General features: G+C 43.4%; 1 protein-coding gene across 1 annotated transcript in view; it reads left to right on the plus strand.

The window, feature by feature from the left end:
- The first annotated feature begins 1,316 nt into the window (after window positions 1-1,316).
- LOC139548717 (mediator of RNA polymerase II transcription subunit 13-like) overlaps window positions 1,317-13,327 on the plus strand; it is a 33,471-nt gene continuing 21,460 nt past the window's right edge. Inside the window, exons 1-8 of the mRNA XM_071358465.1 lie at window positions 1,317-2,018; window positions 3,445-3,679; window positions 4,411-4,579; window positions 9,094-9,239; window positions 9,501-9,695; window positions 9,832-10,017; window positions 12,027-12,186; window positions 12,286-12,396. Coding sequence (XP_071214566.1) covers window positions 1,953-2,018; window positions 3,445-3,679; window positions 4,411-4,579; window positions 9,094-9,239; window positions 9,501-9,695; window positions 9,832-10,017; window positions 12,027-12,186; window positions 12,286-12,396 — 1,268 coding nt within the window. The 5' untranslated portion in view covers window positions 1,317-1,952. The remainder of the gene's footprint in view (window positions 2,019-3,444; window positions 3,680-4,410; window positions 4,580-9,093; window positions 9,240-9,500; window positions 9,696-9,831; window positions 10,018-12,026; window positions 12,187-12,285; window positions 12,397-13,327) is intronic.

Below are 13,327 nucleotides of genomic sequence, written 5' to 3' on the forward strand. Positions count from 1 at the left end.
GCGTAGTGTGTTACTAATGGTTTTCTTTGAGACTGTGGTCCCAGCTCTCTTCAGGTCATTGACCAGGTCCTGCCGTGTAGTTCTGGGCTGATCCCTCACATTCCTCATGATCATTGATGCCCCACGAGGTGAGATCTTGCATGGAGCCCCAGACCGAGGGTGATTGACCGTCATCTTGAACTTCTTCCATTTTCTAATAATTGTGCCAACAGTTGTTGCCTTCTCACCAAGCTGCTTGGCTATTGTCCTGTAGCCCATCCCAGCCTTGTACAGGTCTACAATTTATCCCTGATGTCCTTACACAGCTCTCTGGTCTTGGCCATTGTGGAGAGGTTGGAGTCTGTTTGATTGAGTGTGTGGACAGGTGTCTTTTATACAGGTAACGAGTTCAAACAGGTGCAGTTAATACAGGTAATGAGTGGAGAACAGGAGGGCTTCTTAAAGAAAAACTAACAGGTCTGTGAGAGCCGGAATTCTTACTGGTTGGTAGGTGATCAAATACTTATGTCATGCAATAAAATGCAAATTAATTACTTAAAAATCATACAATGTGATTTTATGGATTTTTGTTTTAGATTCCGTCTCTCACAGTTGAAGTGTACCTATGATAAAAATGACAGACCTCTACATGCTTTGTAAGTAGGAAAACCTGCAAAATCGGCAGTGTATCAAATACTTGTTCTCCCCACTGTATGTGTCTTGAGGGTTACCTGCGATGTTCAGGTGCAGCCTCAGGACTGCCTTGGGCCAGGATGAGAGGTTATGTTTTTACTATTTCCATTAAGCACAGAGCATTAGTGTTTCCCTGATGGACAGACAAACTCAAGGTCAGCATTCTCATCGCATTCTCCCAGGTATTCCTTATCTCACCTTCCCATATATTTCCCATATATTCTTGTAGGCAACAGCACCCATATCTAGGATGCACACAAAATGTATATAGAAATAGCCACTGTATGTTATTGATAGTAGTAGGTGTTATTTATAAAAACAGATTTATATTGTATCTATATATCTATCCCTTCTAGGTATACAGTACAAGGGTATACCTAGAAATGTTTCATATAATATATATATATTTTTTAATTGCCAGGGAAAACTCCAAAAGGCTTGCTATAATGGCAGCTAATAATACAATGCAGTTGTTATAGATTATAGCTGACTGGAGCCTGAAAGCGTGTTGATCATTATAGGCTGAGATTTGCCTGATACAAAGGTTTGATCTCACTGGTTTGATCAGTAAACTCAGCTACGAGCCATCAGTTATAGTTTGACCCCCCCCCCCTCTTTTCCCGTTACCACACATTGGCCAATGGGAGTTGGGAGGCAGAGTTGTCCTCCTGGCCGCCATTAAAGAATTCAATCCATGAATTCAAATGGAAACCTGCAGGACCCGAGAATCAGTGAACGCAAATGCTTAACCATACTGGACATTTACATCATGATTTCAGTATTTGAGTGAAAGTTTTTATAGTTTTATCGGATTCCGGCGACTATGGGGAATAGAAGGGTGGTGTTAGCTAACTGTTTTATTTAGTCTGACTTGGCTATGTTAGCTAGCGAAACTCAAGAGGGGAGAGTTTCTTTGCTCTGAAATTGTTTAAGATTACTAGTAGATTACTTTATGGTGAGGTTGTGGTATGGTTCGTGTATATATTTTATTAAACGTATTGTGTAGTAAAGTAAGAAAACGGACTCGAAGTGGGGTTGATGAATTTGTTAGCGTAGAAAGCTAACTAGTTGTGTTAGCTGGCTATCAAGACAGCGATATTGTTTAGCTAGCGTAGTGGCTAGCCATCATCAACCGGTTGTATAAATAACTAGCCAGTTAGCATCTTAGTTTTATGGGGTATTTGACGAAATACTCTATCCAGATTAAATAGTTTAAAACTTAGCTGAATATTGCTCTTCTCTGTAACTGAGACGATGGATTGTTCAACCACTCTGTGAGGATGAGTTCATGTTTTGTACCAAACGGGGCCAGTTTGGAGGACTGCCACTCCAACCTATTTTGCCTGGTAAGTGATTAAACTCGCTATTAGCATGCTAACGTTAGCTAGCTCAAACTGAGGCCAGAAAGCCATTTTGGCTAGCCAGTCAGCAAGCTAAACCGCTTGACTACAGCTGACTGTGGAGGCGTCAAGGCCTGTTCTAGATTGCTGGCTAATGCAATTTTGCAAGTGCGCTAACGTTAGCTAGCTAACATTAATATTGGTTGACATGTTAGTTTATAGCAATTGAAGTTCACCAGATTCAACTACAAAAATACTTAGTTACCTATATCATGTCGCTCACTAGCTAGCTAATTTAGCTAATGTTGGCTAACTGGCTTGCTAGGTTCAGTTTGTTTTGTGATGTCTGTCATTGTGAGATGTGTTTATTATTCTTCACATCAGCACCATTAGCAACGTATTTTGACTGCAATTGCATATATCCAACTAGTTAGCAACTAGTCATGGTGTTCCTTGTTTGTTTACAACTTGATGCTTGGCTAGGTAGCTAGCTAGTTATGGATAACTTTTTAGGCCAACAATATCATGAGTCAGCCTATGATTATGTCTACAGTATTGTTTTCTTCAGTGAGCATTCCTATTGCCAATGCTGTCAACTACAACTCAAGAATCTACTGAGTTTCACACTTCCTCATTGTAGTATTATGTGGTACTCCCCTATGGATAGAACTTTAAGCAGGGTACCCAGATAAGTGTACATAATATGAACTATAGGCTACTAGTTATTTTATTTTCTATTTTTTTTATTTTTTTTTCACCTTTATTTAACCAGGTAGGACAGTTGAGAACAAGTTCTCATTTACAACTGCAGCCTGGCCAAGATAAAGCAACGCATTGTGACAAAAACAACAAATAGTTTTAGTGATTCTGAAACTGTATATTTTATTGAAACTAGGATATAAGAAATATCTTGTCATATTTTGAATTGGTACTATATAATTTTTCTGGCAAATGTGTTGCATAGCATTCAAAGGTATTCCAGGTAATATCCATTGGCACTAAATACTTTGATAGAAAGGGATTTCCCACCCTTTGAACCCTGAAGACTAATGAGTTGGAAGGTTAGGTTGCACAGAAGGAACAGGTGCATTCCTTTACATTTTGTATTTGGAGGTGCTTCACATTGATTGGATAGTGCAGCTGTTAAAGTTGTCAGGCTACTACTGCACTGCTTTGCATTCAGCGGGCTTGAAGCCTCTCTCTGGGCCAATCCCAAATGGACCCTATGCACTTTTGGAGATCTGAAAGGATTTGGTTGGTATAAGCAATATGGTGAAACTTCCACCTAGCCTATCAGATGGCAAGGTGGAGCTAGTACCATATTCTTTGCACCTGTCAAATCCTCTCAAATCTCTACAAGTGCACATGGTGTAGTGTTCATTTTTTGGATTGGGCCTCTGTCTCAGCTCTCTTTTCTCACCCTGTCCCCCAGGCTGACCTGACTGGGATAAAATGGCGACGTTTTGTGTGGCAGGGGCCCACTTCCTCGCCCATCCTGTTCCCCGTGACGGAGGAGGACCCCATCCTGTGCAGCTTCAGTCGGTGCCTGGCGGCCGATGTGCTAAGCGTGTGGCGAAGGCACCACACCCCGGGTCGCCGCGAGCTCTGGCTCTTCTGGTGGGGGGATGACCCCAGCTTCGCCGAGCTCATCCACCACGAGCTGTCAAGTAAGGGCTAGCCTCTGCCACAGGAATGGTTGCTTGTTGCTCACATGGCATTGGAGTTAGGATGAACTCTCAGTTGACACTTGGGAGAGGGGCTGCAAGTGTCATGCAAATGGGGAGAGACACTGCTCAGTTGAGGACCCACAGTAGTCCACAGGCTGACACACTTCAATGACTGCCTGCATCTTTCATTAACAAAAGATGCAAGTAGTTTACATGTTGGGCCTACAGTTTTGAGTTCTGCCTGTTGTTGGGAGTGGGTTTGCACATCACGATACCAATCATATGAACGCATAAATTATATCTCCCATCAGCTTTTTCATTGGGGTCGCAGCTCCTTTTAAAGTAGTTAGCTTTACCCTGTAGGGAGCTACGGGGCTGCCTGGTGGCTAGATCTTATAGGCCTTGCCACTGACAAAGCAAAAAAATATATATCTTCATGATGTGGGTGGTGACACTTTGGGTTTTGAATGTCAAATATCTTGAAGGCGAGACCGCTTGACTTGTTTTTGAGTGGAGTTCCCTTTAACATATTATTTACATGGTTGCATAATGTGTTGAGTTTTATTGTAAACATTGGCAGATGGTCAAAAATTCCCATCCTATCTTTATCTGAAGTGTTTGAACCCATGGCAAAAAGTGACACCACCAATTCTTGAGTTCTTGTTTACAGTTGTGATGTTGATGGAACATTCAGCAGGAATCTGACTGTCTTTTCTCTCTTCCTGGCTCAGGTGAGGAGGACGGCGAGTGGGAGAGTGGCTTGTCCTATGAGTGCCGCACACTCCTGTTCAAAGCTGTCCATAACCTGTTGGAGCGTTGCCTCATGAACCGCAGCTTTGTCCGTATTGGCAAGTGGTTTGTCAAGCCCTACGAGAAGGATGAGAAGCCCATCAATAAGAGGTAAGAGTCCCCTTAATAACCCTCTTCTGTAACTAGTGCATTGATGTCTTCATCAGTATTGCAGAGTGCTCTGTTGACTGTTTCTAGTAAATGTATACAGCAGGTCAACTAGTCATCCTGATCAGTGTACTTCCTTATTGATTTTAGAAATGCATTGCACTGGATTAAAATGTCTGCCAAGAGAAGTAAATTGGTTGGATACAAATGTAGGCCTACAGTAAATTGAGTGGATGCCAATCAAAGTTGTTAATGACATGCATTGGTGTCTAGTGTGAAATTCAGCCGTTTCTTAGTGTGATAGTTTTCCTCTTGATGTTTGGGCATATGCTTTCTAACACAGGCCATAGAAATGTAGACACTTTGTTATTTACTCCCTATCTGACACTTTTGTCCCATATGATTTATTCTTGAAACAAACCCTGAGGTAAATTGTATAGATGGATTCATTGAAATCCACCTAGGACACTTTGCTCTTCAAAGGTAGCATATGTTTAGTTCATGTCCGCTTCGGTATTCTTTTCTGTTAATAGCCCGGCTGGATTACTTGGATGTCTAGAGTTTCCTGTTCCTGTTGTCCGTAGAGTATTTGTCAGTACAGGTGAATGTATACTTGTTCACGTGAGTCAGCCTGCACAGATTATCTGACTGATTTCCAAAATAACTACTATACTGCCATTAAATTAATTTGGAAAGATTAGGGAATCTATGCCTGTCTCAGGCTGAACAAGCAGCAGATTGTTTTGTTCTGCTGCTGAGAGTAGACATGCATACTGTATTAATTCTTGCCCTGTTATGCGTGAGCATGCTTCAGTTCGGCTAGGCCAACCTAACAGGTGTGCTCGCACACTCCCTTAAAGACCTTCGCTTGAAAATCTAGGGGGGAAAAACGTCAATGCTACTGTTTGTCCATTTTGAGACGACGTAGCCAGTATACACTTATTCAAAATTGTCAGAATTAATCTAAGAACTCAATAAATCCGTCATTAATTTTGACGATTTTGCAGAGATAATTTTGGTCACCTAATTTTACATCAAAGATGTTTGGTGCAGTATTTGTCAATGTAAAAATGTGCATAAAAATGAGTAGTCTCTCCTTGAATGGCAACATAAATTATTGAAGAATCACTACTCTTGACTAATCACAGATGAAGGGGCATAGACTTCGGCTACTGACTTAGGCTTGCCTCGAGAGAAAAAATGTGTGCCCGAATGGTTCTTTAAGGGGAATGACATCACAGTTTTGGCTTCCCCCTGCACTTGAATGGAGCCTGGGGGAATCCTGGAGTGTCTTGAGGAGCTAATTTGAGCCCTGTCTGTTTTGCCTGTCCAAGTAATTCAAGCATTTCCGTTTTGCTCTGTTAATTTCAGAGCCCCCACCCCACACACACGGTAGAATGAGATAGAATTGAGGTGATTGCAATGCATGTTCACTGGGGGGTTAAGGTGTCACGATGTGTTTACGGGTGTGAAGTGTTTGACAATTGGCCCCTTGGCCTCCAATGTTCTGGATGAAGACATCTACAAGTGGGTGTTGAAGCAGTGCCTGCTTGGACTTGGTGAAAATGAGAGTGGGTGGGGGTGTGAGTGAGATCCAGCGGTCTCACTGTCGCCTGTACTCTCTGTCTGGTAAACAGGGCTGTCTTTGGAACATGCTGAGTCTGCACTGTGGTTTTACACTAACCATGTCAACAGGAACTGTTTTGGTATGTTTAGCCGCTTGGCTGTGCAGCACTCGTGAGGAAATAAAGCCTTGTTGTTTAACATTTAAATTCCATAATAGTCTATTTTTAACTAGGCCTATTTTAAGGAATGTTGGTGTTTTGGAGGATCACTTTTAACTGAAACTAAAATAATCTTCTGTCTTGTCCATGCTGGTTGAAGGCCAGGGCTCAGGCCTCACTGATAATTTTCCTCACAGTAAGCAGGCATTGGCACCTGGAGGTAGATTTTAATGACATAGAAGTGCACAACAAATATGTGAGGAATGTTGTTGCCACTCTGGCCCTCACTCCCTTCCCTGCTCTCCTTTTCTCTCAACCCTCACACCCATCCTCTGACCCATTCATGGACAATGAGCTTTTTCTGTGGTGCAGACATGGTCCTGTCGCTCTAGGAACAGACCAATAGCCTGTCATCTAGTCTTCAGTTTATATGTGACTTGTGTATTTCTGGTATGTTGAGACTATTATCCTTTCAGCAAAGTAATGTAGCTGCTATCTATGTGACACAGACTGTAAAAGTTTTGATTGTAAAGATTTGTTTGAAAATGGTAACCCTGTCAGGTGCCTTCTCGTGCCAACATTCCCATCTTTGATTCAACCTTATAGCAAATCAAGGTTTGTTTAATGACTTGACTGGAAAGATTTCTACCGTTGTAATCCTTGACGTGCTGCCTATGTCCAAAGTAGATTAACTACATTTTTAGATGAAAACCGCTTTGTGTATACTTAAGCAACTAAAAACAGAGAGAAGGTATGTAGAAAGATAATAGACCTACAGTGCCTTCGGAAAGTATTCAGACTCCTTGACTTGTTCAACATTTTGTTTGGTTACAGCCTTATTCTAAAATTGATTACATAAAAGCAATTCCTCTTCAATCTACACACTACCCCATAATGACAAATTAAAAACAGGTTTTTAGACATTTTCGCTAATTTAATAACAATAATAAACATTTACAAAAGTATTCAGACCCTTTACTCAGTACTTTGTTGAAGCACCGTTGGCAGCGATTACAGCCTAGAATCTTCTTGGGTATGACACTACAAGCTTGGCACACCTGTATTTGGGGAGTTTCTTCCATTCTTCTCTGCAGATCCTCTCAAGCTCTGTCTGGTTGGATGGGGAGCGTTGCTGCACAGCTATTTTCAGGTCTCTCCAGAGATGTTCGATCGGGTTCAAGTCCAGGCTCTGGCAGGCCCACTCAAGGACATTGAGACTTGTCCCGAAGCCACTCCTGCGTTGTCTTGGCTATGTGCTCAGGGTTGTTGTCCTGTTGGAAGGTGAACCTTCACCATAGTCTGAGGTCCTGAGCGCTCTGGAGCAGGTTTACATTGAGGATCTCTCTGAACTTGGATCCGTTCATCTTTCACTCGATCCTGACTAGTATTCCAGTCCCTGCCGCTGAAAAACATTCCCACAGCATGATGCTGCCGCCATGCTTCACCATAGGGATGGTGCCAGTTTTCCTCCAGACGTGACGCTTGGCATTCAGGCCAAGGAGTTCAATCTTGGTTCTCATGGTCTGAGAGTCTTTAGGTGCCTTGTGGCAAACTCCAAGTGGGCTGTCATGTGCCTTTTACTGAGGAGTGGCTTCCGCCTGGTCACTTTACCATAAAGGCCGGATTGGTGGGGTGCTGCAGAGATGTTTGTCTTTCTGGAAGTTTCTCCCATCTCCACAGAGGAATTCTGGAGCTCTGTCAGAGTGAACATCGGGTTGTTGGTCACCTCTCCGACCAAGGCCCTTCTCCCCCCTGATTGCTCAGTTTGGCCGGGCGGCCAGCTCTTCGAAGAGTCTTGGTGGTTCCAAACGTCTTCCATTTAAGAATGGAGGCCACTGTGTTCTTGGGGACCTTCAAGGGTCAGAATACTTTACAAAGCGATGTGTATATATATATTTTTTATAATAAACTTTGAGTACTACAATCACCAAAATAAAAGCTTGTCAATCAGGGAGAATTGATCATTACAAAAACAATGAATTTAGCAGTATTGATTTTGTTTTGAGCATAAGAACACCGCATTAGCCATAGCAAAATGCATATAACTGCAGTAAATTAGCTTTAAAACTATACAATTTTCTCTTCGCTCCATTGCAGAACATGTAGTATAGCACGAAATTAGCTTTTAAACTTCAAAAAAGTATCATCGCTCCATGGAGAAAATGGTAGAATTGCAGGAAATTGTGTAGAGAATTTCAGCGCCGACCAAGCCCATTGCCATACCCCCTGCCACACCCACCACCTAAGCTCCTTTTCGATTGAGGAAAAACAAATGGGAATAGTTTTTGTTTTTTATCACTACGTTTACTGTTAGCTGTTCAGTGCACGTATAACATGAGTGAGCCTCAGGGAGAAGGGAAGAAAGACTGGTTTATTACAAATCCGTGCAATCTTGACTTGCTTGGTCTGTCAAGAAATCATGAATATGGGACTTTACTCAGCATACAGCAGCAGAGCTTTGTTTACCTTTTAATTTCAAGCCCCAGCCCTGCTAACATCCTCATAGGACTGTAGATTTGTTTGATGTAGTTTTAATTTGGCTGTAGTATCCTGTCACCTCACTGTTTAACCACGTTTAATTGCACATTCTTTTGCATTTATGTAACCTGTCATTTGTCCTGGTACCAGTTAATCCAATTGACAATAAATTATTTAGCTTTCTGTTATTTTTCTGTATCTCATAAGACATTGAATATTTTGATGTTTCACTCTGATTGCTTCACTAAGGAATATCGTACCGACCATTATATTTCCAGATTGATCTGAGAATGACTTTTTCCATCCCCTCTGCAGTGAGCACTTGTCGTGTGCGTTCACCTTTTTCCTGCATGGGGACAGTAACGTGTGCACCAGCGTGGAGATTGCCCAGCACCAGCCTGTTCAGAGGCTAGGTGAAGAACATCTGAGCCTGGCACAACAAAATGCCAGCCCCCTGCAAGGTGGGTCTAACCAGTCATGGCCTGGTCACCCAGCTATATCCTGGTCACCCAGCCATATCCTATTGAGACAACAGTTGATCTACCTGCCATTGGTTAAATACTAGAATGTCCATAGGTTTTTTATGTCAAAGGCAATGCAGTAGTATTTATAATTAAAGCATAGTCTTGCTCTCTGCTGTCATAATAAATGTATCTCTAGTCAAGACTCTATTCTGACCTGTGCTGACCTCACACTTCATGTCCCCTCTCTCCCTTCCACAGTCATCTTGAGTCCATACGGTCTGAACGGGACGGTCACGGGCCAGTCCTTCAAGATGTCTGACCACCCCACCCAGAAACTTATTGCGGAGTGGAGGCAGTTCTATCCCATTAGCCCTGCCAAGGACCGCCCTGAGGACAAGATGGAGGATGCAGACTGGGAGGACGACTCACTAGCAGCCGTGGAGGTCCTTGTTGGTAAGATGGGGGTTGTTGCTACAGTTGTGTGTTGTCCAGTGTGGATGTTATTCTAATGGTTAGTATGTGGTATTGCAGTTGTGTGTTTTTCTGATGGAAACTCACTGACTAAATGTGTTATGCTGATCTGTTCCAGCTGGAGTGAGGATGGTGTACCCTGCCTGTCTAGTACTGGTTCCCCAGTCAGACCTACCTGCCCTGGCCCCACAGGGATCAGCCAACCCCTCACCCGTCCTGTGTGAGGGCCATGGGGCCCACAGAGACCCTGCCATGTCCTCTGTCACCCTTACCCCTCCCACATCACCGGAGGAGGCCCAAACAGGTAGCCTTACCATTTTACTAATTAGTCTATTAGGACCACAAACTCTGCAAGTGTAGCTGTCTGGGTTCAGTGTCCATCTTTTGAATTATTTAACATTGATGCGTTCAATCAATCAAATTTCAACACTTGTCACAAAGTGCTTATACAGATACTCCACCTAAAACCCCCAAGAGCAAGCAATGCAGATGTAGAAGCACAATGGCTAACTGATTATTTTGATAAGTGAGTAGTGTACACTAATACTGAGTATTATATTAATTTATACTACGGGTAGGCCTAATCCTGGATGCTGATTTGGTTAAAACCGCATTTCAGCCGGTGTCTATTCCACAAGTTACCGCTGTCTAAATCTGACGTTGAAATGACTATTTACTCTGTTTCATCTGACTGCAATCCAGTCTCATTAGCCCAGCCATACAATTTATATACTAGATCTACACTAAAAACCATCTAGACATTATCTCCCATTTCTTTTAGACTAACATTTGGTTTTCAACAGCGGAGATTTGTATTAACCTTGCTGTCTATCTCTGACATTTGCAACATTGTTTCAATATTGAAATTCGATCTCCTGCTGTCCCATAGTAATGAGCGTTTCTGGAGTTGGGACTAGACAGACATATTGGCAGCTTTTCTCAGTCAGTCGAAATCATGAATCAGCATAATTTGTGTGTTTATGTATATGTGTTATATACACACACACACAAAGATATGTCAATCGAAAAATACATAATGCAGCTAGTTTGTTGTCATTCCTGCTTCAGTTTGAAGTGATAGTGTTCGCTGTGTAGTTGGCTATCTCTTCTCAACAGTGGCCTGGCGAGAGAGCCAATGCCAGGTGAAATCGCGCATCATTAGCTCATTGTTATGAATGTATCCCCCAAAAAACTGTTTGATGTGACTGTTAGTTGAAGTTGGCTGGCTAGCAAGCAAGGGATAAGAACGTTGCCAGCCATCATGGTGTAACCGATGTGAAATGGCTAGCTAGTTAGCGGGGTGCGCGCTAATAGCGTTTCAATCGGTGACATCACTCGCTCTGAGACCTTGAAGTAGTTGTTCCCCTTGCTCTACAAGGGCTGCGGCTTTTGTGGAGCAATGGGTAACGATGCTTCGTGGGAGGCAGTTGATGTGTGCGGAGGGTCCCTGGTTCGAGCGCAGGTTGGGGCGAAGAGAGGGACGGAAGCTATACTGTTACAATAGCAACGGAACATTTAGAACGAACGCCCGAGTCGCGTCCATAGATTTAGAACAAAAAGACTTAACGACTGGGTTATGTCTCTGGCAACCGAACCGATAGAACGAATGACCCGCTGGCTTGGGTAGCAAGCCTAGATTTGTGTCAGGACTACATCTTGTGGAAAGATGAAATAGTATGACTAAATACATCAAAACAAAGGGGCTTTTTTTTTTTTTTTTTTTTTGCTACTCCCCCCCTTTCTCCCCAATTTCGTTATATCCAATTGGTAGTTAGTCTTGTCCTGTTGTTGCAACTCCCGTGCGAACTCAAGAGAGGCGAAGGTTGAGAGCCATGCGTCCTACAAAAAAATGGCCCAGCCAAGCTGCACTGCTTCTTGACACTGCTCGCTTAACCTGGAAGCCACCCGCACCATTTGTGTCGGAGGAAACACCGTACAGTGTGCATGGCTTCGGGAGGCCAAACCCTCCCCTAACCTGGACGAAGCTGTCTCATGGTCGCGGCTGGCTGCGACACAGCCCTGGATCGAACCCGGATCTGTAGTGACGCCTTGAGCACTGATCGGTGCCTTAGACCGCTGCACCACTCGGGAGGCCCCAGAATGTTTATGAAGGAAAATATGTCAATCATTATTTAAATATGTTGGTAACCCGTTGTATAAGTGATAATGCCCTCGAAGCCAGTGTTTGGTGACTATATTCTCACGGTTTGCCGGCCCTCGACTTCTTCGCGGTACTAACACCTGTGCCTATATATCTTCCAAACACCGGCTTCTCGGGCATTATCACGTAAGTTACTTTCTTTTCCCCTGTAGATTCTCAGGCAGCACAGAGGTGGTTGAAGCTCTGCTCGACAGTGGATGGTTTCAGCTCCAACAGCAGCGGTATCCACGGCAGCAAGATCCCCCGCAGGCTGGCTGCCCAGGTGGTGGAGAACGTGTGGCAGGAGTGTACTACCAACCGGGCCCAGAACAAGTACGTACACTACCCGTCACCTCACCCTACTGATTCGTATACTACTGGTCTATTGAAGGAGTCTGTCTGCTGAGCTCTGTTTGTCTGGTTCTTTGTCAGGAGGAAGTTTGCTACATTGACCAACGGTACCTGTGAGGAGGAGGAGGGGGACAAAACAGGAGTGTGGGATTTTGTGGAGTTCTCGCATAGGGCACACTGCAACTGCTCAAGGTACTGTGGATCATGTTTATAACGGTGGGGGTTGTTGTAGGCCAGGATTGTCTAACTCAATCACCACACGGGCCATATTGAATAAAATAATCTACAGGCCAGAAATAGTATGTTTGTTTTTAGAGTATAACGTGCATACAACTGCGACCCACACTGGCATTTGTTTTATTGAAAAAATATGCGCCTTTAAAAAAAAATGAAATTGACCATGGGGTGCTCTATATAGCAATTTAACATGAAACAAGATAAATAATATTTGTCCATCCTATGCTTGCGGATGTGCGTTGGCTAATATGCTGCGACCCTAGTAAAACATATTTAAGTTTTGTTTTTTGGGTGGGTTATTCATTGTCAAGCTTTAAAAACCGAAGCCAGACTGCAACATTTTAGTAGCCTAGGAGGACTGCCTGTGTACTGTCCCTCTGCTACGTGCTCAAAACGGGACAGCGCAATTGATGTTGAGTTGATGTGCAAGCACATCGGGCTGTAATTTCATCAAGTAGATGACTCAACTGTTAACTAATTTATACTTGCGTGTGTGTCCTTTAGTAGTAAGTTATACTCTGTGTGAATCCTTTATCTAATAGATTTTTGACACGAAGATGTCTGGCTGGCTCCTGAGTCTGGGAGGAGGTGTGTGTGGCAATGGACTGCCTTTGGCGCTCAACAAGTTGGCAGTGCTTGCTGGGACTTGTAGTGCAGTGCGTCGTGTGCGGTATGGAAGCGGGCCAAAATGAATTGGCAACCCTAATCATTGTGAAAGCCGGATAGAATTGTGTCATGGGCCAGATCTGGCCTGTGGGCCATATTTTATGTGTTTTGGGCTGATGTGAATTTTCCCCCATAACTCACCAGAGTCCTTTAGGGCAGTGGTTCCCAAATTTTTTATAGTCCCGTACCCCTTCAAACATTCAACCTGCAGCTGCGTACC

This window comes from Salvelinus alpinus, chromosome 22 (genome assembly GCF_045679555.1).
Source record: "Salvelinus alpinus chromosome 22, SLU_Salpinus.1, whole genome shotgun sequence".
Taxonomy (NCBI): Eukaryota; Metazoa; Chordata; class Actinopteri; order Salmoniformes; family Salmonidae; genus Salvelinus; species Salvelinus alpinus.